General features: G+C 40.4%; 1 protein-coding gene across 4 annotated transcripts in view; it reads right to left on the bottom strand.

Annotated features, from left to right (window-relative positions):
• The window catches only part of LOC132145468 (protein CBFA2T1), a 56,460-nt gene that overhangs the window by 24,826 nt on the left and 9,538 nt on the right, over positions 1–22,096 (bottom strand). The window contains exon 1 of one of the 4 annotated variants that reach the window (XM_059556531.1): positions 10,501–10,939. The exons of the other annotated variants lie outside the window; for them this stretch is intronic. Within the exon in view, the coding sequence (XP_059412514.1) occupies positions 10,501–10,510 (10 nt within the window). The 5' untranslated portion in view covers positions 10,511–10,939. Of the gene's footprint in view, positions 1–10,500; positions 10,940–22,096 lie in introns of those variants that run through there. 4 annotated transcript variants of the gene reach the window in all.

Raw genomic sequence — 22,096 nt, forward strand, 5'->3', positions numbered from 1 at the left:
AAATGAAAGATTCTTGAGTCAGTGAAAGGGATGAGGCAAAGGAAAATGGCTTGATTCAACATTAAAATCTCAGTATGGGGCCAGTTATTACATTGAAATGTTAACAACGTGACAAGTCCAGGTACTATAATTCACAAGAGCCACAGCACAAGTCTGAAATGAATGAATAAAATAGCCCAAGCACTAGTGTGAAAGCTATTCTAAGTCAATATGCCTGTCAGATCGCTGTAATTGGAAAATATCACATAAAATAGTGAAAAATTATATTAATTGTCCAAAACAGATAAGGTACGGGAAATACTTTTATTCAGCTATGGTCTCAGAAAGAGCCCAGGGCCACATAAAAAGCAGCTTGTGGATCTACATGTGTAATTGAGGATTAACATCTGGGTCAAAGTTGGGATTGGATTGGGAATCGGGAAAAGAGAAACAACCCTGAAGCGTCTAAACCTCATCTTCTCTCCTTACCTGTCGGACAGAAATGGATGATAGGAGGTAAAAAATAGGTTGTAATCTGTAAGCACACGTACATGTGTGTGTTCACAGGCGTGCACAACATACACAATGAGATTCTGACCCTCGAAGAAAAAAGTGGTGTAAATGTGGAATGTCCTCCATTTAGATGTGTCAGCACAACATATCCATTATGCTTCATATTTCCTTCACTGTTTCTTCTGAAATATTACACATCAGACAACTAAAAAGCATTGCACTTCCATAGTGTGCGTCATCCTATGTTCAAGTGAAATAATAATCACCATAATACATCTCAGTTTTATACTAGTGAATTCCACACAAAGAACAATCAATGATTGTAAAAACCCATCTGAAGAAAAGGAAAAACAAAAACATCTAGATAAAAGCATTCCCTACTTTTTATATTCTATTCTCACTATTTCCATTAGACCAAGAGTGTCTGGAAAAACTAGGTATTACATACATGGTATGGAGTGTGGGGTGCATATGCACAATATTTATATATTTTATCTCCTATTAGTTAAAGTAAAAAGGACTGCTAATGAAACGGCATTGTACAAGAGCAGCATTAAACCCACCTAAAAGAGGTAGACTGCGCAAATATCTTATGGAAAAAAGGGATGCATAACTCAATTCAAATGAGCTCCCACTTCGAGTGGAAAAGAAGCAATTTTGCATTTTAAACAGGCTCAAAAACATACCACAGTGCACATCCATCCTGCCCTGATTTCATAAAGTTAATCTGCGCAGTTAATGCACAGAGTGCATTTGTTTGGCAGTTACCTTGCCTTTCAAAACGAGAAATTGGCGGACGAGCAGCACAGATGACTATTAGGCGGGCCACCACGGATATTGATGCAGCAAGAGATTTAATGTGGCTCCCAGGAAGGACGATGAAGTGCTTTCCATTTTCCTGTTCGGCAAGGTCTTTTATTGCTTTTCAAAAGAGCTCTCGAGTAATATGGATCGCCATTAAATGGCACGCCAAACTGAGCATTAGAAAGCACCGACTCGCTCATCTTCATTCCACGCCTGGTCATTTTTCATGACAACAGTGGCAGTGAACACGTGACTGGCTCTTCTAGCTGCTCCCCTTATAAACCCTTATATAAAAACACACACAGAAGTCAAAAAGGAATAAAAAGTTTTCACACTATTTTATGAGACCACTACTAAAGACCAGCAAGATTTGGTGCAGAACTGAGTCACATCCTTCAGATTCAGTTAGTTAGTTTTCCTTTAAGATCTAAACAGTTAGCTGTGCTTGCTGTCTATTTCTACAGTCTTCCATGAAGTTGAATATTTTGCTTCAATTTTGCTTCATGGAGAAAATTACACTAAATAGTACATAATCTACATAGAGCATTACTTAGAAATCCAAAACAAACCAACCAAACAGCTAACCAAATATCGTTTGGTCAATGTGCTGGATCGGTCGGGCTGGCAATACCACGACTTAGCTGCCCTTGAGCAAGGCACCGAACCCCCAACTGCTCCCCAGGCGCCGCAGCATACAGTAAATGGCAGCATACAGTATGGGTCACCATACTTGGCTGTATGTCACATGTGTCACAATTTTTCTGGTTTAGCATATTATAAGCTTTAACCTGTTAACCTGACCCCCCATTATGGGACTCACAGCTGAAAGTGCTCTACCTAACTTAAAATTGTAACAGTTTCATACTTCAGTGTGTTACAAACATAATTTTGGTGTCTTTGGAAAGAAGACCCTTTGGGCTTTACTTTTTATCAACCAGATTTGATAATGCTCAAAAATATTAAAAGTTATAGACACTGAAGTGCCTTGAATTGTTTTTTACCACACTTAAATATGTTTTTATTTGATATAAAAATACATGAAATCAGTCCTGGAGCAATCTAGAAATATGATGAGTTGAAAGTCACATGTCTCATAAGTTTCTATTTCAAATCTGAATAAGATATCATGAAAAATGAGACTCCTGCAAATATTTTAATGAGACTATGTCTACACCCCCACCCCCCCCAAATATAAAAAAATATTTACCAACTGTATTGAAGGCTTCTACAAACTATTTAGTCAGTAAACATACCACTGCATAGTTTTTTTCAATTATAAAACACTAGACAGAAACTTAGACATCATATAAGTGATTTATTTGAGCACTAGAAAAAATACAATAAGAATAATTTGAGTAAGGAAAATAAGAATAATACGAAAAAGAAAGAGAGAGCGCCAGAATTCAAATATACTATCTTCAGGTGAATATATTCACCTTTTTTTTTTTTCTTTGTGGATCGTCTCATTCTGTTTGTGACACTGTACGCTGCAAACCCATGTCTAGCTACCAAGATGGATGTGTTTATGACTCGTTATTACAACAAATCTGGTATGTACGTACTGCGTTTCCATTATTCATGTTTTGATGTGTACTGCTTACACAAATGTAGCAAATACAGTCTTTATAAGCTTTCCATTGAAAAACAGCGATCTGTCGTCGATGCTTGAGGCTTAGATCTTTATAATGATATATAGTTTGTCAAGATTAAATTTGTCCCGTTTCACTGTAAACACTGACACGTGCGAGTTGAGGGGTGTTGAGGATGCGGGCGTTCTGGTGCAGGCTTTAACAGGTTTTAAACTAATAGTCTCTACTTTTGTATCCTAGATATCAACATCACTCTGTAAAAATCCCATGTTATTTATCCATTAGTCTAGTTCGCTTCTTTCATACATGCACCCTGTGTTAGATCTTTTCGTCAGATAACATAACCAGAAAAAAACATGAGACTGTTCGTATGTTTGACGCACACAGCTCGACATGTCTCTTACATCACTCGCACAAAATGTAATGTTCAGCTCATTCCACAGTGGGTAAAACAGACAACTGTGTGCACAATGCAGTTCATGAGGAAAAAGAGGGTCACGAATAATCTTGTTTTTTTCTTGTGTATTAAAAATCCTCCCTGTGTGCAAACACATTATGAATTTAAGAATCACACCAATGCATCTCTGCTTTTGTTTCATTGTGAAAAACAGTAAAGCTGCAGCTACATTCATCCTCCCACACACCAGCTAAAGTTGCTTATTCACTTAGCGAGTTAGTATAGAAGCTTTGTGAAACCTAATCGGCTGTGATAATTCAGCCTTATATTTCTGTAGTGCCTGCAGCAATTCAGAAATCCACATGGTTATGTGTTTGCAGGAAGTTCAGGGAGGGTTTCTCCCCATAGGAACATTGTTTTCACTCCTCGGAGAAAAGCTGTGCCCACTAACGTAAAGCAAGATGTGCCAAAGCCACAGGAAGCCAGTCAGCTGCATACTAATGCCAACAAGATGGCTGGTTATAACGGACTCACACTCATCAGATCAGGGTCACGAGGTATGGGAGGCAAAGACAGAGAACACCTTTCATGGGAGACGTCTCGTGGGACAGATAGCGCCGTGAAAGTAGATGACGAAGGTGGCATTACAACCAGCTGCTGTGCTTCAGAGCCGCCGTGCATTAAAGATGAAGAAGTCAGTAATGTGGTTAGATCGAGAGAGAGAAAGAGAGAGAGAGAGAGAGAGAGAGAGAGAACATTGTCTTCAGATAATTGGAATTCAGATGCCGTCTCAGGTATCCGAGGCCGAGGGTGAACTGAGAGAGCGTGTTGTGCTGGTATGAATACATTATGAACTTATGCACGCCTATGCACCATGCAATCATCTCGGCCAGATGGAACGGCGCACAGAGCGTGGCCCATCAAACCCTGCCGGCTTGTCAGGGAAGATGTATGGATCCCCCCCCCCTTTGTGGAACTCATTCCCAACACTTATTCCGCTCATTCTCCTTGCAACAAAGCCTGTCCCTTTGGATCTCCATCTTCCTCTCTGTCTCGTTCTCGCTCTCCCTGAGCCCTCACTTTTCAAGGCTTCTCCCCAGGCGCAATTGTTTTCCTGAGCCCCACTTGGCCGGCGCCAGGTGGTGTGCCAACGTTCCATTCCATCCCATCAAATGGCGCACAGCTGAAGGGACCTGCATCAGTCTGTGCTCACTCAAGAGTTACCAACCCACCCAACCACAAACCACAGCGCACAGCAACCTGTGCACTCCGATATTTAAAGAGATTGCACTCTTCCGTCGGGCTCTTTCCACAGCACGCCCAATCGAGATGTTATTTCTGGATTACAACAGATGTATGAATCATTCCACCTCTTAAACGCACCGTAAATGCCATCATCGGTTACCGATGGCAGTAACCTTTAAAAGAAAGTGATTTCACACTATAGCTACCCACTTTGATGCCAGTCATGCCGACTTAAGTGGACACTGACGAGTGGGCACTGTTAGTTTTACAGTATGGCTATAATGTGAGATAATGTGTTCCTGGAGCATTTCTCCAGTAAATAGGAAAGACCGGGAGCCATCTGCTGATCCAATTCAAAATATGGTCTTGCGTCAAAGAAAAAAAAAGACTGACCAATAAAACAGATGCAGCGTTTATAGTGGAAGTCACTCTTTTTTCCTTCGTCGTCTTCTTCGAAATGGATTTATCTTAACGTCTGTTTTAACCATCTGTTGAAATAAGGCCCCGTTGGCATGAAGCGCAGAGGAAGAAAACAAGTGTTGAGGAACAATAAAAGTGATTCACGGTTGCTGTTACGCATCCGTTGAAATCGCTGAGATTTGTGCAGTATCTTGTTGCCAGACTTTTATAAAAAGAGGAAAAGGATCATTCCTTAAAGGCTGTGAGAGTGCAAGACCTCACGGGGGAACTTGCATAGAAAACACTTGTAATCTTCTCTCGTGCCTCATCTACAAACAGACAATCATAATTGAATTGGGAACAATGAAGGTACTGCAATTACACTACGAGCACAACTGCAATTTTCAGCATCTTTTGAACATACAGTAAATAATTATTTACTGACTTCTTATCCAGAGAGGCAGAATTAGAGCATTTTTCAATAAAAGGCCTTTCATACAGAGATTAGTGCTCTCAAACGCTAGTATGAGGCTCGTCCAACTCTCAAGTCAATGACTCACTCAGCTTCCTGGCATGAGCAGATGCCAGCTGAAACGTGGGGAGAAAGAGAGAGAAACAGAGAAAAACGGCACGTGCAATATGGCTCAGCACCTAGACACATGGCTTTAAACTGGCTATCCACCAACACTGCTGTTTTTCACTGTGTCCCACATTAGCAGCGTGTAGGTTAAAGTAACACACATCCTCGTGGGATTTGCACTTGGTCCACAAGCAACACTGTCATTGAAAAAAGTTTGTTTGGTGAAAACAACATCACATAAACAGAACATCGCATGGCCAGAAAAAGTAGACATTAACAACTTGTTAATATTGGGTCATTTTGAGATGATAACTGTGCCGCTTGTCAGATTAATACAGTGGTACTTTCCCCTTGTTCTGCTTGCTCCTTGTCTGTTCCAGCATCTACAATCAGACTGATCAACATTTCTTTGTTTTTTAATGTTTCTGTAACATGAAAACAGACATGAAAATAAAGTCAAACATATAAATTTTTTTTCTCCTAGACAGCAATGTGATGACGGAAAGAAAATAACTTTCTAGGTCTCATCCAAACACTTTTTTTATTCTGAGATAAAGCCTTATAATTCTCTAGATTCAGATTTCAACAAAATCTTAAACTGTGCTCAGATTTGCCAAGATACCAAAGACTGATGAAAAAAGGAGAAATATTAATATGACCTCAATTCTCATTAGATTCTCCCAAGACTAATTACATCAGATTTCTCTTCACAGTCTTTGGTATCCTGGCAAATCACAGTTTGAGGTATTCTTGAGAACTTCTCTGAATCTCTAAAGGATTGTTATAGTTCAAGTTTTCATTCTGAGGTTAATGAGACACACAAAAGTCTTCTGCTCTCCATTTAAACCCATCTGCTGTCTGGTAAACACACCACCAATTAAACATTTGGATACATATACTCATTCATTATTATCACTCATTTCAACACTTTAAAATAATTTAATTGATCAAAACTTAACACTTTTGATCAAACTATGAAATCAAGTTTAATTAAAGAAAATAACATGTAAGCACAATTTCTATTTATCTATAAAACCTATGTTGAACATTTAAGCATAAGCTTTTGTATAATACGTTTATTTTTTATTTATTTTTTTATTAAAGAGAAATATCAAATCTGTCCAAAGCTTTGACTGGTGGTTGCATACTGTAAGTGGTCATATCATTTGATCAGTTGTAAGTGTATTTGTGTACACTGTTATTAAATCATATTATGAATACAATATTAGCCACTGAATAACCAATATTGAACAACAACATGCAACTACTGACAGCCTAACAGAAGTCTAGACTGAAAGAAGCTAGAGAAGTTCATGAGGTTCCCACAGAGAGCCCTGGAGGTTCTCAGAACGCTAAGAGAACACACGTCAGATGTTTCATCCATATCCATATACAGCTCCTGTCCTCTCCTGCAGCTCAAGCAGTCTGCAATTACCTCTGCACTCTGCTCATTGCCCTCAGCACCACTCAAACCTGCAAATTGCAGCCCTTTACCCACTTATTCACTTTATTCATTTCAGCCACTTATTCTCACTGGCTGTGTCAGCTACGAACGGACGTCTCTCCACGCTTGGAAACAAAAGCATGGCAAAGTCTCTGATGCTAGGATGAGTCGAGCCCACGGCAGTGGATGCCAAATCAATTTTCGACAGATAATAAAGAGGCTCATGTTTTACATTAACAAAGCACTATTTTATTACACTCAAAAATGTGAGCTAATAATATATTGCTCTCGCTAACTGAAAACACAGCTATGTGATAAAAGAATAACTGACAGGCATAGAGGAGGTGGGGGGAAGGCGATTGTGAGAAAAAAGAAAGACCCTGGCGGCAGAATGACGGTTTATTTCTGCTGGGACCTCTGTCTGCAAGTGTTTTGAAAATATCACATGACAGAAGCCATGTGTTCAAAATTAGAGTGAGTTAAGTCCGCTGTGCAGAAAAATATGTCGACAATTTATGAAAAGCAGTCCTGGATGGAGATTTACTAAGTAGAACCAGATTCAGAAAACAACTAACCCCCTCCCCGCCCAATTACTGTGTACACACACACAAACTGTCTCTTTCTCTGTCTCTGTCTCTCTCTCCCTCCTCCTCTTCCCCTCCATGAGACCTTAAAAATGGTTCGAGTCACATCTGGCAGGCAGGAGACGCAGGAGATGGTGGAGTATGACCTAACGTCAGGGCACTTCCACCCGGAGCGCTTTTCTGTGTGTGTGCGTGCATGATTGTGGCACTGGCCACAGTTTGCTAATGGCTTTCAGTCCAAGGAACTGAGGCATATCTCCAGGCAATGACTGCCCCTCAACCGATTGGCTGCCATCACTGAGTGCCTTCTTAATGACTAAATATACTCCAGAGAGCCTGTCTTTAACGCTTGAACTTTGGTCAAAAGCCACAAAAAATTGCATGGGAAACATCTTATACAACAGTTACAAAGCTAAAGGTAGAGGTTATTGTTTTCATATTACCCAAGAGAACAACCTTTATCTTGTTCCAGCAGCATAAGACACATGTAAAATACTGCAAACTGACAAAGTGCATCAGATTTTTTTTTTTTAATTGACAAGACTAAAGGAGGAGAGCTTGTTTCCATATTACCCAAGAGAACGACCTTTTTCTTGTTATAGTATCGGAATGCACCACCAATATATTGAGAACAGAGAAAGTGTGATACAAATGTATTGCAAAAACCCCTCTGGCTAACAAATATCAAGCATAAAACAAGCATTTAGTGTGGTTTTTGTACAAAAAGAATAACTTTTTAGTATAACAGAAAAATCCACATGCAAAATATTGCAAATAAATTGTTTAAAATCTATCGCACAAAAACATGTTTGCTTACCAAAAAATACAAAACCTAAACTTATTTTAACATTAACTAACCGCAGACCTTTCCCGATCTCATCTCCCCCTCTCTCTCCCACTCGTTTCCTGTCAGATTTCCACTGTCCCATCAAGAATTGAGGTCCCATTTTTTTGGGGAGTCCCCCCCCCAAAAAACATACAAAACTACAAACACCTAAGCTTTGTGTCTATACTGCCCAAGAAAACATTTTGTTTTAGTTGTGAGCGAAATATCCAAATCTAAGAAAATGCATTGAAAATGCATTATATGAAAATTGCTGACTTTTAATTTGTAAAATAACTTGCAATCAAATACTGCAAACTAAGAGACTGTTAAACACTATGAAAACACTTTTACAGGACCTTCACCATGTTTCCATTATCAAGAAGAATGACCTTTATCATAATGCAGTAGCATATTATCACAAACTGAGAACATGCGTTAAAACACGCTGTACGAAAACACTCTTGCTAACAAAAAAAAAAGCTATAAAACTACAGGCGGAGAGGAAGGAGCCAAGCTCTGCTCAGCACTGAGAGCTTCAGTCCCTGCCACAGATGGACGGCACTGTGTTTGGCACCCTGCCAGCGAGTGAACAGATTGTCTGTGGCGGCGGCCTGGAGGAACGGTAGCTCCAGTGCAGATGGGTGTCCGAAATAACCCAGTGTCAGTTCTGCTCAAGTGTCCCTGACCTGGCACACGCGCCTGCTTACAGCTGCTTCCTCCAGAGCTTCCAGAACAATTCTACACATGCACACACAATTCATAAACACACGCTTCACACAAGGCCAATGTTAACAAACACATTTTAAGTGGCAGTTTGAAAAGAACAAATCGAAAGCCCAGATCTACAACAATTAGTAAGAAACAGACACCTTAAAGAAAAGAATAAAGCCATGCTTTGCTTCATATACTTTCCCAATAAAGCACAAATGTAGAAATGCAATAACTCATGAAAGATTTAAATACGTTATTAACTCAACCATAGAATTTCATCATTCAAACTCCAGTTTAAAAAGCCAACATAGTCACACTGAGCCAAAAACACAACCAATTATGTTACACTTGCAGGTTTAGAAAGAGAAACAAACAGAAAGAAGTCGAGGGTGGGTAGATGGAGAGGGGGGGTCGGAGAGGTGGGCACCAGACGGGTTGGTTGGCAGAGAGGTAGTGGCCATGGCACACAGGAGAGCAGCAGTGCCAACAGAGCTTGTCTCACAACACCATCTGTGAAGAGCAGCACTGAGATCTCCCTGCAGCCTGCACACACACAGCACGCCAGCTGCCCTCTGCAACTCTCCTCTCTCATTTTCTTCCTCTCAGTCTGCTTTCTTTACTTTCATGCTCCTGTACATGAACATTTACTCTTTCTAGAACAGATATCTGATATTCCTGAACAGGGCTCAATAATGAGGATGTGAGAGAGATTTGATGGACTATCAGAGATTTGATGGACTATCAGGCCATTGCATTGTTTCTACAGGTCTTGAATTTGAACGGTTATGTATTGTGAACATAATGTTTGGTTTTTCTGTGATAAATGAAACATTGTCAATTGTGCCCAAGGTGACTAAGGTGAAGTTAAAAGGCTAATGAATTTGTGATAGTCTAGGAAAGCTTACTGAAAAGGTTTTGCTATGTTTTATGATCATTCATTATCATTTTCCAGCAATACTGTGTGGATGGATTTAGCTATCATAAAGTTACATCATAGCTGTAGAATCGGCAGCTATAATTTCAAATTAAAAACATTTAGCATCAAAAAATTTACATTTAATGTAAAATAATAAAATAAATTATTAGTATATATATATACTATATATATATATATATATTATCTAGTTTACCAGTATTCCCTTGCACAGGCAGATATACCATTTATCTATGCTTATCAGAAAAAGACATGTGTATAAAGAAGTATCAGCTGAGATCTTACATAATAAATAAATACATTAATAAAAATATATATTATTTGAGTAACGTTTATGCACTTTTTTTACTTCCAAAAGCAGTCAATAAAGTAAAAAAAGCAGTACAAATTGTCTTATACAGTCCACTTCTGTATTTTAAGATACTTACATTAAAAAACCACATGCACAATTTCCCACCGACAAAGTCACACACACTGAAAGCTTCCCAATCTCACCTGGCATCATGGATGATGGAGACAAACTGTATATCAAAGAATCCAGGGTAATCTTAATCTCTTTGCGTCTTTCTGCGCTTTGCGAGGGGCAGGGGGGAGGCACAGGTCCCTGAGGCCGGTATATCAGGTCTGAGGGAGAGTCGAGCAGCCTGTCCTCCTGCTTTCAGAGCCTGAGAGGGACAGATGGAGACCTGCCTCTCGTTCTGCTCTGCTTCCAGGGATGCCCTGCACTAACAAGGGCACGTGTGGCCGCTGGGGCCTCGCGTTATCCTGCACACGCTTGCTCCCTGAGCCTGCAGACTGAGACAATGACAGCTAGAGCGCACGCAAATGTGTGCGCACACACACACGCTCTCCGCCTCCTCCACTGACCCCTCCCAACTGATGAGCAGCAGCCACAGAAAACCCAGCACGCATAAGAGAGAATGAGAGAGAGAGACACGATAGACAGACAGACAAACGGACGGATGGAGACAGACAGAAAGACAGATAGATAGATAAATAGATAGATAGATATGTGTGCTGTTTGATGATATAGAGATTTGCTATGAATCTGTCCTCTCATATGCTCTGAATTAACAGCACTCTTGCAAAAACAACCTTCTTCTCGTCCAACCAACCAATCTTAGTTCAGTCACATCTGCTTCTGCTTAACCAGATTCACTGCATACTGCACTACTCCATTCATATCAGATGAAAAAATATAGAAGTGAGGTGAATAGCATGTTTGCCAGTTTGTCCAGACTATCAGATTCAGTTATTAACCTCCTGATCCATGAGTCTAAACATTCACTGTGTGGATGCCTGAATGCTTTAGACTCATCCAAAATAGCGGCATGTGGCCGTCCTGTCTGTATCAATAAGGCCATCCTTAAAAATATTCTTGTTTGCCGTAACCCGACTGACCCTTTCAATTTAGTACAGACTCAATTTTTTTTTTTTTTTGCTTTTAGTCCGACCGACTTGCCGATTGTAAATTTGCATTAAGACCGACCAATTATTTTTTTTACTCTTCAAACAACTAATACAAATGCAATAAAATACTATTAATTATATTTAAGTATTGTAAATATATAAATTGCCTGGGCCTACATACAAATGAAGGCTATCTTCTTTAATAAAAAAAAAAACCCTTGACGTCATCTGTGTTTACACGGATGTCACACTGTGGCCTGTGCGTTCGCTTCGTCTCAGACTCTCACTCACTGTCAGAGTCAACGGTTCGCGCTTGGCAATGATGGCTGCGGCTGCAGTAAACTAAATGTTCGCGGTCACCGTTCAAAATCATACAGGTTCGGGCACCATAATACATCTAAAAAAATTCATTAAAACAGCTCGACACCGCTTTAACTTGGCACGAAGTTCTGGAAAAACTGTGCCCAGATCTTTTCCCATCCCTTCTCCTCTCTAGTCTAAAACCGTGACCGTGTCGACTGTCACTTTATGTTCGAAAATCTATTGCACAAATCAAGCACAAATCAACCAACACAAGTTTCGAAAACGAAAATAAGAAAATGATTTTAACGACCTTTTCTCGGAGCGCGTCCAGGGTTTTTTTTTTTTTTTGAACAGGCGTCACACAGCAACTGCAGCTTCGGACAAACACATATAACAGCAAATAATACTTCTGCACAATGTTTCTCTTTTTATAACAGAAATGTGAATTCAGCCGGTATTCAGTCTCATACAGTTCCGTGCTTGAATCGCCTAGGGCTGTCAAAATAGCTGAAAAAACTAAATTCGAATGTTTATTCAAAACATTAGAATACATGACTGTGAAAAAAACCAATGAACCAATTATTATTAATTAAGTTGCTTAAAGTATAAACAAAACAGCATCATGTATGCATGCATTGTTAAATAAATAAAAAGGGCGGAAAACCAGTCACACAGGATACATTTTTTCATTTAAAAACTTGAGATGCGCGAAATATGCGTTCTGTGTGAACGGCTTGGTTTCAGTTTTGATGTAAACAAGATCTGCTCCACATTGATTTTTTTTTATTTTTAAGTGGCTTCAACTGGATAGGCTAACATAACCTTATAATGCAATGACACATATATTGTCATCGCATCTCGCGCGCGTACACGAGGTGAAAGATGAGAAAGCAGATCCTGCATGTCGAGCTCGTCCGCCTTTGAAAGTTGTGTAGACACAGCTGTGCGCGCGGCGAGATGGAATGGAACACCTCATAAGGGCTCATAAGGCAGCTTCCTTAATGCACACCTAAAATTCATATGCGCATTCGAATGTGGATTTTAATTTTAAATTCGACGAATTTTCGAAAAAATATTTTTTTTGATAGCCTAAGAAAATCGCCTATGCGATTTTTTTGTTGTTGTTGTTGATATTTAATCATAAACACAGCCATGTTGAAGCCTGCAGTAAATGTTTTGCATTATGGCAGTCCACTCTGCTTATTGTTTTTCGAAAATGTTGGCACTCCTGTTTGTCATTTAACACGTAACTTCAGGCCAATAAATCATCAGAAATATTGGTCTTTACCAATATATTGAATCTTTACATTCCTCCTGCCTGTTGTCCGTGGATTTACCTATATTTGGTGTTATTTGCCGTATAAAACTTTAGACATGCAAAATCGATTTTACAATCGATTCAATGAACACTCGTCACTCAAATCAAACAGGATTTTTTTCACAAAAGTGACAACCCAAGAAAGCAAAGTAAACGTTCTCTCATTTGTAGGTTGCATTGATACGTAGCGGTGGATGCAAGTAAAACAGTACCTCATTTTTTTTCTCACCTGAAATTCATGCAATAAACATGTTTTTGACAAAGATTTAAATTTGTTTGTGGTCTATATAGCCTGCATCAAAATGAGGTTTGCAATGATGCGCCCGAAGGCACGGGTTGAAGACCCAGTCAGTGACGTCACGATATGCTAATTTGTTTAAATTCATACCGACGTCATCACCATCACAAAAATTTACTTTTTTTCTTTACATTGAAACTAAACGACCTACCGACCCTATTTAAAAAAAAATAAAAAATACTGTTACTGCAAACCAAAATATTTTTAAGGATGGCCTAAGCCCCCCTCCACCATTTTTTTCCAAGCAGGAACAACCTCATTAAAACCAAGAAAAATCAATTTGGAGAGTCCAAACAAAGGCATGCATCTGCCACCACTGCTGTGTTTTAAGTCTCTATAGTGGCTCTCTTCCTCCTCTCTCTCTCTCTCTCTCTCTCTCTCTCTCTCTCTCTCTCTCTCTCTCTCTCTCTCTCTCTCTCTCTCTCTCTCTCTCTCTCTCTCTCTCTCTCTCTCTCTCTCTCTCTCTCTCTCTCTCTCTCTCTCTCCCCCCCCCCCCCCCCCACCCCCTGCATTCTTTTCTGCTTTCTTTCTCAGATTTGCTGTTTCTCTCTCTGCCCTCCGAGACTGCCATCACTGCATGTGATTAACATATGTCTGGGCTTTCAGCCCCTGTCAGCTTGAAGGCATTTCTCCCAGCCGCCTTAAACAGCAGATGAGCTCCATGTGGAGGAAGCACTCAGGAGAGAGAGCGAGAGGAAAGGATGGAAAGGCGAGGGGTGGAGAGACGGATCTTTCCTTCTCGCACATTTAGTGGCACATTTCTCTCTCTTCACCAGCCTCCAACCTATCTCTCCAGACTGGGGGTTGAACAGAGTGTGACTTTGAGATAAACAGCACTGGCAAAGACACATTTTGATGGCAGAAGCAGTTCCTGAGATTCACCAGCCCAACCGTTTCACAGAGATGGGTAATAATACAATACTTGGGATAATTATACCTTAAATGTTCAATCACTGGCAAAAAAGAAAAACTACTTTTCTGGAAGTTCCAGAAGTTTATTTGTTTTAATTGGCAGTGGATGCATTCACTTGTAAATTATCATTTGCTTTTTCTTGCAGCTTTAAATAGTGAAGTAAAATGCAGTGTAGCTATCTAAGTCATAAAAGGCAAAGTGTGCTACAAGGCACAAGAAAAATAGACTGCTACTGACAGATACGCTTTCAAACACCTCATCATTGACGTCTGAAAATGTAAACATAATTGAACAATTCTAGGATGATCACTTACCATGAGGTAAAAAACAAACCCTTGCTGCATTTATATCCTGCAATGAGGTGTGTGAGAAAATGTCCTTTCAACTTCCTTTCGTCAGTGATTATACACCTTTACGCCCACTCAGCACAAAGCCAAATCCGTCAATTCCCCTTGCCTCAAACCTAGTACATTTCTCATAAGTCACTACATTCAGAATTTTATTGAGGGGCAACGTAGCAAACTAAATATTCAGGCTTTTCTGTGGCTTGCTCCCATCCCCTCCCTCCCCTTAAACCAATCTGACAACCCTTTCAGAGCCGGTGGGAAGAGAATATAATTCCAGGCTGGCTTGATAAAGGCCTGCTTTAAGAGTTGGCTGCATTAACTGACTGAAAGAGCAGGAAGGAGACAATGCGAGTTGAGGAAACTGTGAGATGAAGGGATTCCACTTCGTTCATTTTCCAAGGACCAATAGCGACAGATTTTTCATAATGGGCTTAAGAGCTTCGTGTAAAGCCTGCGAGCATACAAATACCTCTTCTGCAGGGTCTATTCCTTCAAGGTGAAGGTCTCAACTTGAAAAGTGGGACAGAGTTGCACACATGTGGTGTCCCCACACACTCTGCCCCTTGACCTGTGCAGCACATTGACACCAAGGGTATGGTGTCTTTTGTTGTCTGTTGGTGCTAAAAAAAGGCCTAAATTAGTTCAGTTTTTCTTGTGCATTGTCTGCTTTTCGACCCAACCCAAAGGGCTTGATTTTCCACACAGCTGGAAGCCATTAGAGCTCTCTGATGATCTGCTTGTACGATGGCTTAGCTGCAGAGGCTGCAATGAGACAGAAAAAGAGAAGCAGAGGAGGAACTATGGAAGTATAGATGGTCATTAGATCAGCCAGTATGATGCTCATAGAAGAAACCCCAAAGGGCAAGAGCGTCCAATAAGAGGGTATGAATCACAGTGTAAATATTTCTCAGACAGCAGAAACCATAAGATGCTCCTTGCAGGAGCAAAACACTAGAAATAAGCAGCGAAGTGCTTATGCTGCCTCTTATGTAGAATCGCTACAAATATGAACAAGTGGGCATCAGTGAAAACTCAAACAGGACGGAAATGTCTCTGTTGCGCTTTTAAACTGTAATAAAGCCATAGTGAAACAGTTTGTATAATGTGTCACAAATATATATAAATGGATTCCATCCCCTGATCTTAATAAACCTCTCATTTTATGCAAACAACATGTGTTTGGTTGAAATACTGAGACTCAACATGAAGAGTTCAGTTAACCTAATTGAATTACCAAAACTTGAAAACAGTTTTGGTGTTTCGGCTAAAAATTTGTTTTGGTGCATCACTGCTAGTTTTCATATGTAACTTGTGTTGTGGGTCTGCATGCAAAAAAGAAGAGAAAAAGCATAAGTAAGTGTATATGTGTGTGTGTGTCCAGTCCCGAGCCATCTGTCCGTTCTGCTGTCCCTGAGTCCCAGAGCAAGCTGTGGCTGAGGGCTGGGGCCAGATCTGTGTTCCACAGCTATTCATGACTTTCCCACTCCACCTTTTCAGCATGACTGCGGCACACAGTGCACGCCAATCAAGCTCAACTACGGTCACCAGGTCCAAAGAGACCCCCCAACTCCAGTGACGGCAGAATGATCCCGCTTTCCAGTCTGTATAATGTGTGCAAGTATCATCTGAATGTGTGTCTCACACTAGAAAGTGACACAGGCAGTTATGCTGATTCATGAAAAGCATGTAACAAAATCAGCCCCCTCATTTGGACCCGAGCCAGACTCTGCTCTCAGCCCAGTCCAGTAACTGTCTGACAGCTGAGCCTCTCTTCCTTGCTGCAGAAAACAGAGCATGTTTCATTAGGCGGTGGAGTTTGATGTTAATCTGAAGTCTGTTTATTCTCTTAACGTAAAGAGGTAGAGATGCCTTCGTGGCTCATCCCATTAGTGTTTGCACACTAGGTGGTGCTAGTAATACACACTTCAGATATTAAATCTTTACACATACACGCACACACCAACATGTACAGAGTGACAGATTCATTGTCTGCTTCTGCAGTTAGGTAACAAACAAAAACACCTACATCTCATTTCTAAATACTGATCATGAGCCATTCGGTTTGCAGAGGCGAGTCCAGATGCACATTGACAGATTCACCAGCAAATACTGAAGAGAGAAAGAAAAAAAGATGTTCCTGCTTTAGAACGTTTTTGTCAACTTTTTTTTTTAAACTGAGGATGCCAGCTGTCCCATCTTATGTTTAGATTATGTAATGCAAACATATTGTGGCAAGAGGACAGAAGCTGCTCAATGCAGGTTCTCCTTAGTACTGTTATTACTTTCGGTATCCTCACGAGTGACTAACACAAAAAGAGAAAGAGCAAAACAAAACAGGAGGAATCTGTCAGTGGGACCGGAGTTGGCTGAGCGAGAGATTGAGCCTAACAGGAACCAGTCATTCCTGGCCCAGCCCTTCTCCACACAATGGCCTTTAGAATGGAAGGAACCACGGGTCCGGCAGAGATAGCCCACTGTCAGGAACCAGGACGGACAGGGCCCGGCCTCTCCGGGCAGGATGTCGCTGATGCAGGACTGCGCGGCCCCGATATCCCTTGTTCACACACTCTTCCTCCACCGGCAAGCAGGGATGTTTTGCTCCTCAGGTAATTAAAGTCGGAAGCCCCAAGGGCGGGCGAGCGAGCTCACAGACTGACCTCCACTGTCCTGGTCGAGAGGTTGGTCCTGCTATCATGCTTCCGCAAGCCATGACTGGGGCATCAACAAGCAGCAGTTATCCACCCCATTCTTGCCCTTCTTGAGGAACACCCAGCAGGCAAATTAATGAAAGAAAGTTCCACAGATTTCCACAGAAATCGAATGCCTGTCATTCATAAATTCACAAATGCTCCAGCTCCCTTGTATGATAATAGTTCACCCAAAATCATAATTTTTACACCCTCATGTTGTTTCAAACCTGTATGTCTTTCTTTATTCTGGATAGCACAAAAGAAGATATTTAAATTAATATTTCAGCTGTTTCTTCCTATACAATAAAAGTCAATGGAGACTTCAATTTTATTACTTTTTCATTATTTTCTTTAAATATTTTGGATTATTTTTAAAATGCTTTCAGTTACCAATAATAGTGTTTTACTCCATTTTATCACAGAAATGTGGCACACATCTCTGTTCACAGGCATGAGAATACAGGAAATCCACTTACTTATTTCTTCTAAACAATACACAGTCCCCCGAGGAGGAGCTGAGGCATGGATTTCACAAATGTCCACACTCTATACTCACAGATTAGGATAAAACACTTCCAGCATCCTCATGAAATATTCACTAGCCCCTGTGAGGTGAGGACGGACTGTGGCACGCTGACCCCGGGTGTCCCAGGCAGACCCGAGCATCCCTCTGGTCAGTACTGCTCTACTTCAGCACACCCCTGACCACAGAGTACTGCCAGCAGCACGCTGCAGTCGCCATGACAACGGGCACTGCAGATATGTTGTGAGGTGAGCAGCCTGTCAACCTATAGAGGCGCTTTTGTGTGTGTACTACATGCCAAATAAAGTTATCGCCACTTCTAGAAAGATACATATAAAGAAAATTAGAAACAGATGCAGAGGAAATAAAATGAGAAACTCATTGCTGTTAATAAAATATATGTTGACCGGTGCAGCAGTGGATGAGTTATGGTCGGCCTCGCTCAAATCAAAACAGTCTCATGTCAGAGCCATAAAACTAAAACAGTCCTCTGGCATATGTGTGCTATTAACATCACTTGTCCATTGCTCAGAAAGCCTCTTAGCCACTAAATCAAACCCACAGATGGCATGAAGACTGAGGTGGGAGAGGACAGGGGACTACACAACCGTTGTGCTCAATTCAAAGAGTTTACATTCGTCCATTAGCTGAGGAAAGCCAGGGGCACAACAGCTTCACCATATGACAAAGGAAATAAAAAAAAAATTTAAAAAGGGAAAGTGGTTTTCTGACTTTTCCAACTTTACAAATACTATTATTAATGTAAAAAAAATACCACATAAAAATAATGACTAATTTTGTGCATGTCTGTGATTAAAATATATTTATTATGATAATAAGAATATCAATATCACTTTAGATGCTATAACACTAATTACTTTAACTAAAACTATTAAAGGTAATTGCCATTGCAAGCTTTAGGCTGTGATTAAATGGTGATAAGAAATAAAAATATATATATTTAAAAATAATTAAATAATTTTTATTTTTAATTACACTTACATTTAGTCATTTAGCAGATGATTTTATCCAAAGCGACTTAAAAATGAGGAAGCAATCAAAACCAAGAAGAGAATGATAATATGTAAGTGCTGTGACAAGTCTCGGTTATCCTAATGCAATACACGTAGAAAGGTTTTTATATATAACAAAATATATATCAAATAAATAAAAAAAAGAAAACAAGTAGATAGAATAGAAAAAAATAGAAAATGTTAGTGTTGGAGGGTCTTTTTTTCTTTTAAAAGAAAACAGAATAGAATAGAAGAGTGCAAGTCTAAGAGGGTCAAGTGTTTTTTTTAAATAAAAAAATAAAAATAAAACAGATGGTAGAGGTAGAGTTATAGGGTCAAACTACAATGGAAGAGATGCGTTTTTAACCGTCTGATTGTATTTACATTTATTTATAGTTAAATTTAACTTTTTTTGTAAAAAAAAAAATAAAGACAACTGGCAAATAATTTCAAGACTCTAAGTAAATTTTGAGCGCAGTGCAGCCAAAAATCCTTAATTGTAGGGCAGTAAACAGACACGTGGAATATGTGTGCAGTAACAAATACGATTCCACTTCAACACAACACTACGTGCTATTAAAAGGGTTTTAGAAAACAACAACAGCAAAACACAATCCCTTTGCACACACTCCAGAGATCAAGATGCAGAGAGCAGATCAATGGCACTGTCAGGCACTCCAAAGTCAGAGACTGAAATGAATGGCATGAACAGAGGCAGACGTCTTTGAGCGAGTGAGATCTGCGAGAATGAGGACAGCGGGAGTTAATTGAACCCTCTATAGCCTTCAGCTACACGCTTCTACTACAAATGCAACCCTTCTACCACAAATGTTCAGTTCTACTGAAATACTTTGCGTTGGTTTGCACCACTACCCTAATGAAAAAGACATGAATCTGCAAAGTTATGTTGCCCTGTAAAACGTATAACATAACAGCCTGCATTATCCATAAACGAGGCAATCTGATTTTAACATTATTCCAGAGCCCATCATAAATAAAGCTAGTGATTATGGGCGAACAAGCACAGCTTGCAAGCGTGATTCAAATCTGCACATTAAAACATGATACTATATGATGCTTCTGAATGTGCCGTTGTTCAGACCATCTCCTCCTTTTTCATTCCTCCTTCTCCTCCCTCACTTCTTCTTGCTTCTATATTTTGTGGCATCTGGCACAGCGACTATACGTCTGTTCAATCGTTCTGCGCTCCACTCTCAATCTTCCTTCTCTCTCTCTCTTGTCTCTAACAGGGTTGCATGATCTTCTGCTCCCTCCGGTTTCCTCTGACTAGTTCTGCTCGGTGCTGATACTGTCCTGGCCTGTAGCCCTGTCCATCAATCTCCAGCCTGTGGCATCGGTGAATAAGGGAAGGCCCCACCCTGACAAAAGCCTGTGAAAACTTTATTCCATCCAGTCCTTCTATCTTTATCTGTCGTTTCTCGTGCCCTATGAACAGCTCACCCTGAGGTCAGTTGTGGCCTTGTCTTTCCCATCCGTTTACGTGAGATCAGTGCCTCGGGGAGACGGCAGGCATGAGCCGAGGTATATCCAATAATCACGCTGATCTGGAATTCTAGTCCGTTCTCATTCCATTTCACTGTCCGCTCATCATCGACCCTCTGCGTTACCCATAATCCACTCTTTGGCTTTACTCCATTTTCATCTCATCATGTCTGATAGCAAATTCCCAGAGGCCCTCTCACAAAATCACTTTTCTTTTCATGGTTCTGAATAACCCTCCACCCTCCCTCCGCGATAGACACCCACCTCCGCCCCCCTCCCAGAATGTGGATAAATAATTGAAAACAAGTGCAGGGATTTGCCAGACTGTAAGCTTCCTTTCATATGTTAATTACTCACAAACAGTTGTTTTGAATAAAGGCATTCTCTTCTCTCTCCTCCTCTTCGGGCATCAAATCCTGCGTAGAGAAAAACGTGGTGCCAATTGCAGATAAATCCAACCCTCTGTTTATAGCATTAATCCATCTTGTGCACACACACACACAGATACAGGCGCCTCCAGCGCTCAGCTGATGCAAGGGGCCTTTTAAGAGTCATGTTTGGTGCGGAGTGACAGGGAGCACCAGACGGGAGCCAAAAGTGAGATCTGAATAAGCATGCTGTGCATGCACGCTCTCTAATCAGCCACCGACTTTTCCATTTACGCTGTCATTAAAAGCAATAGCCTAAGGCCGTGCATGACAAATCATCTCTTTGGCAATAAGTGCTTGGGGAGGCTGAGTCCAAAAGGACCCCCTTGTCAGTGACGGGTGCTGTCTTCCTTACTGTTCATGATGATGGTGGCGAATAACCCCAGGATCACTCTGGATACCGTATTAAAAATAGGATGGATCACAATGGTTGATTAGTTGCCTAAATGCTGACCAGTCGATCTTGAAGTCTATTTTTTTTCTTTTGTTGTTTGTTGTTTTAGCAGTGGTACTTTTATTTTTAGTATGCTATTTCCTAATATGTCCTAAATACATGAAATTACTAAAACTTAAACTAAAAATTATATAAAAAATGTAATATTAAAATAAAAACTAATTCAAAATATGAATAAATGCTATAATATATGCTATATAACATGCTACAATCACATTTCCGGGTTTCTCAGCAGAGGAAGTCATTATAGTTGGGTTAATATATTATGTTTTGCATTACCATTTGCTCAAATAGCAAAAGAAAAACTTAATGATAGTGTTTTCATGACTTTCAATAAAAAGAAATGAATTGAGAGAGACTGATAACGGCAGTCAGAAGAGAGAACAATGACTGAATTTTTATTTTTGTGTGGACTACGTCTAATAAACTGATTACTCAACTATTCATTCAGACTAATAGCTCCCTGACTACTTGATTAAAAAATATGCAGGTTTGCACATCGCAACAAAAATACCGCAGGGGTAGATTTAAGTAGCTATAAAAGGGTGAGCAGTCAGACCGTGACCTGGCCAATGCAAATTTTAGATGCGATTAGGTCTCCGGAGGACGGAAATGTTTGGAATCAAGTGTCTCAGGGTGAATGAAACCATGACAAACTTCTAATCCCTCTATTGAGAGCACACGCTACACCGTGCGCAACTGCAACACAATCTAACCATCAAGGTGCTTCAGCTGCACATGACTCACATACCACATCCAAAGCACAAACCCCCTTCATTTGACTGTAGCAGCATCTCCCATATGGTGCCGGGAGGAGGCGGGGCTGGAGGGTGACGGTGAGACAGAAAGAAAGAACAGTTAAAATTCGCAAACATAAAATTGCAGCTGCAC

The sequence above is a fragment of the Carassius carassius genome, chromosome 8 (assembly GCF_963082965.1).
Source record: "Carassius carassius chromosome 8, fCarCar2.1, whole genome shotgun sequence".
Classification (NCBI taxonomy): domain Eukaryota; kingdom Metazoa; phylum Chordata; class Actinopteri; order Cypriniformes; family Cyprinidae; genus Carassius; species Carassius carassius.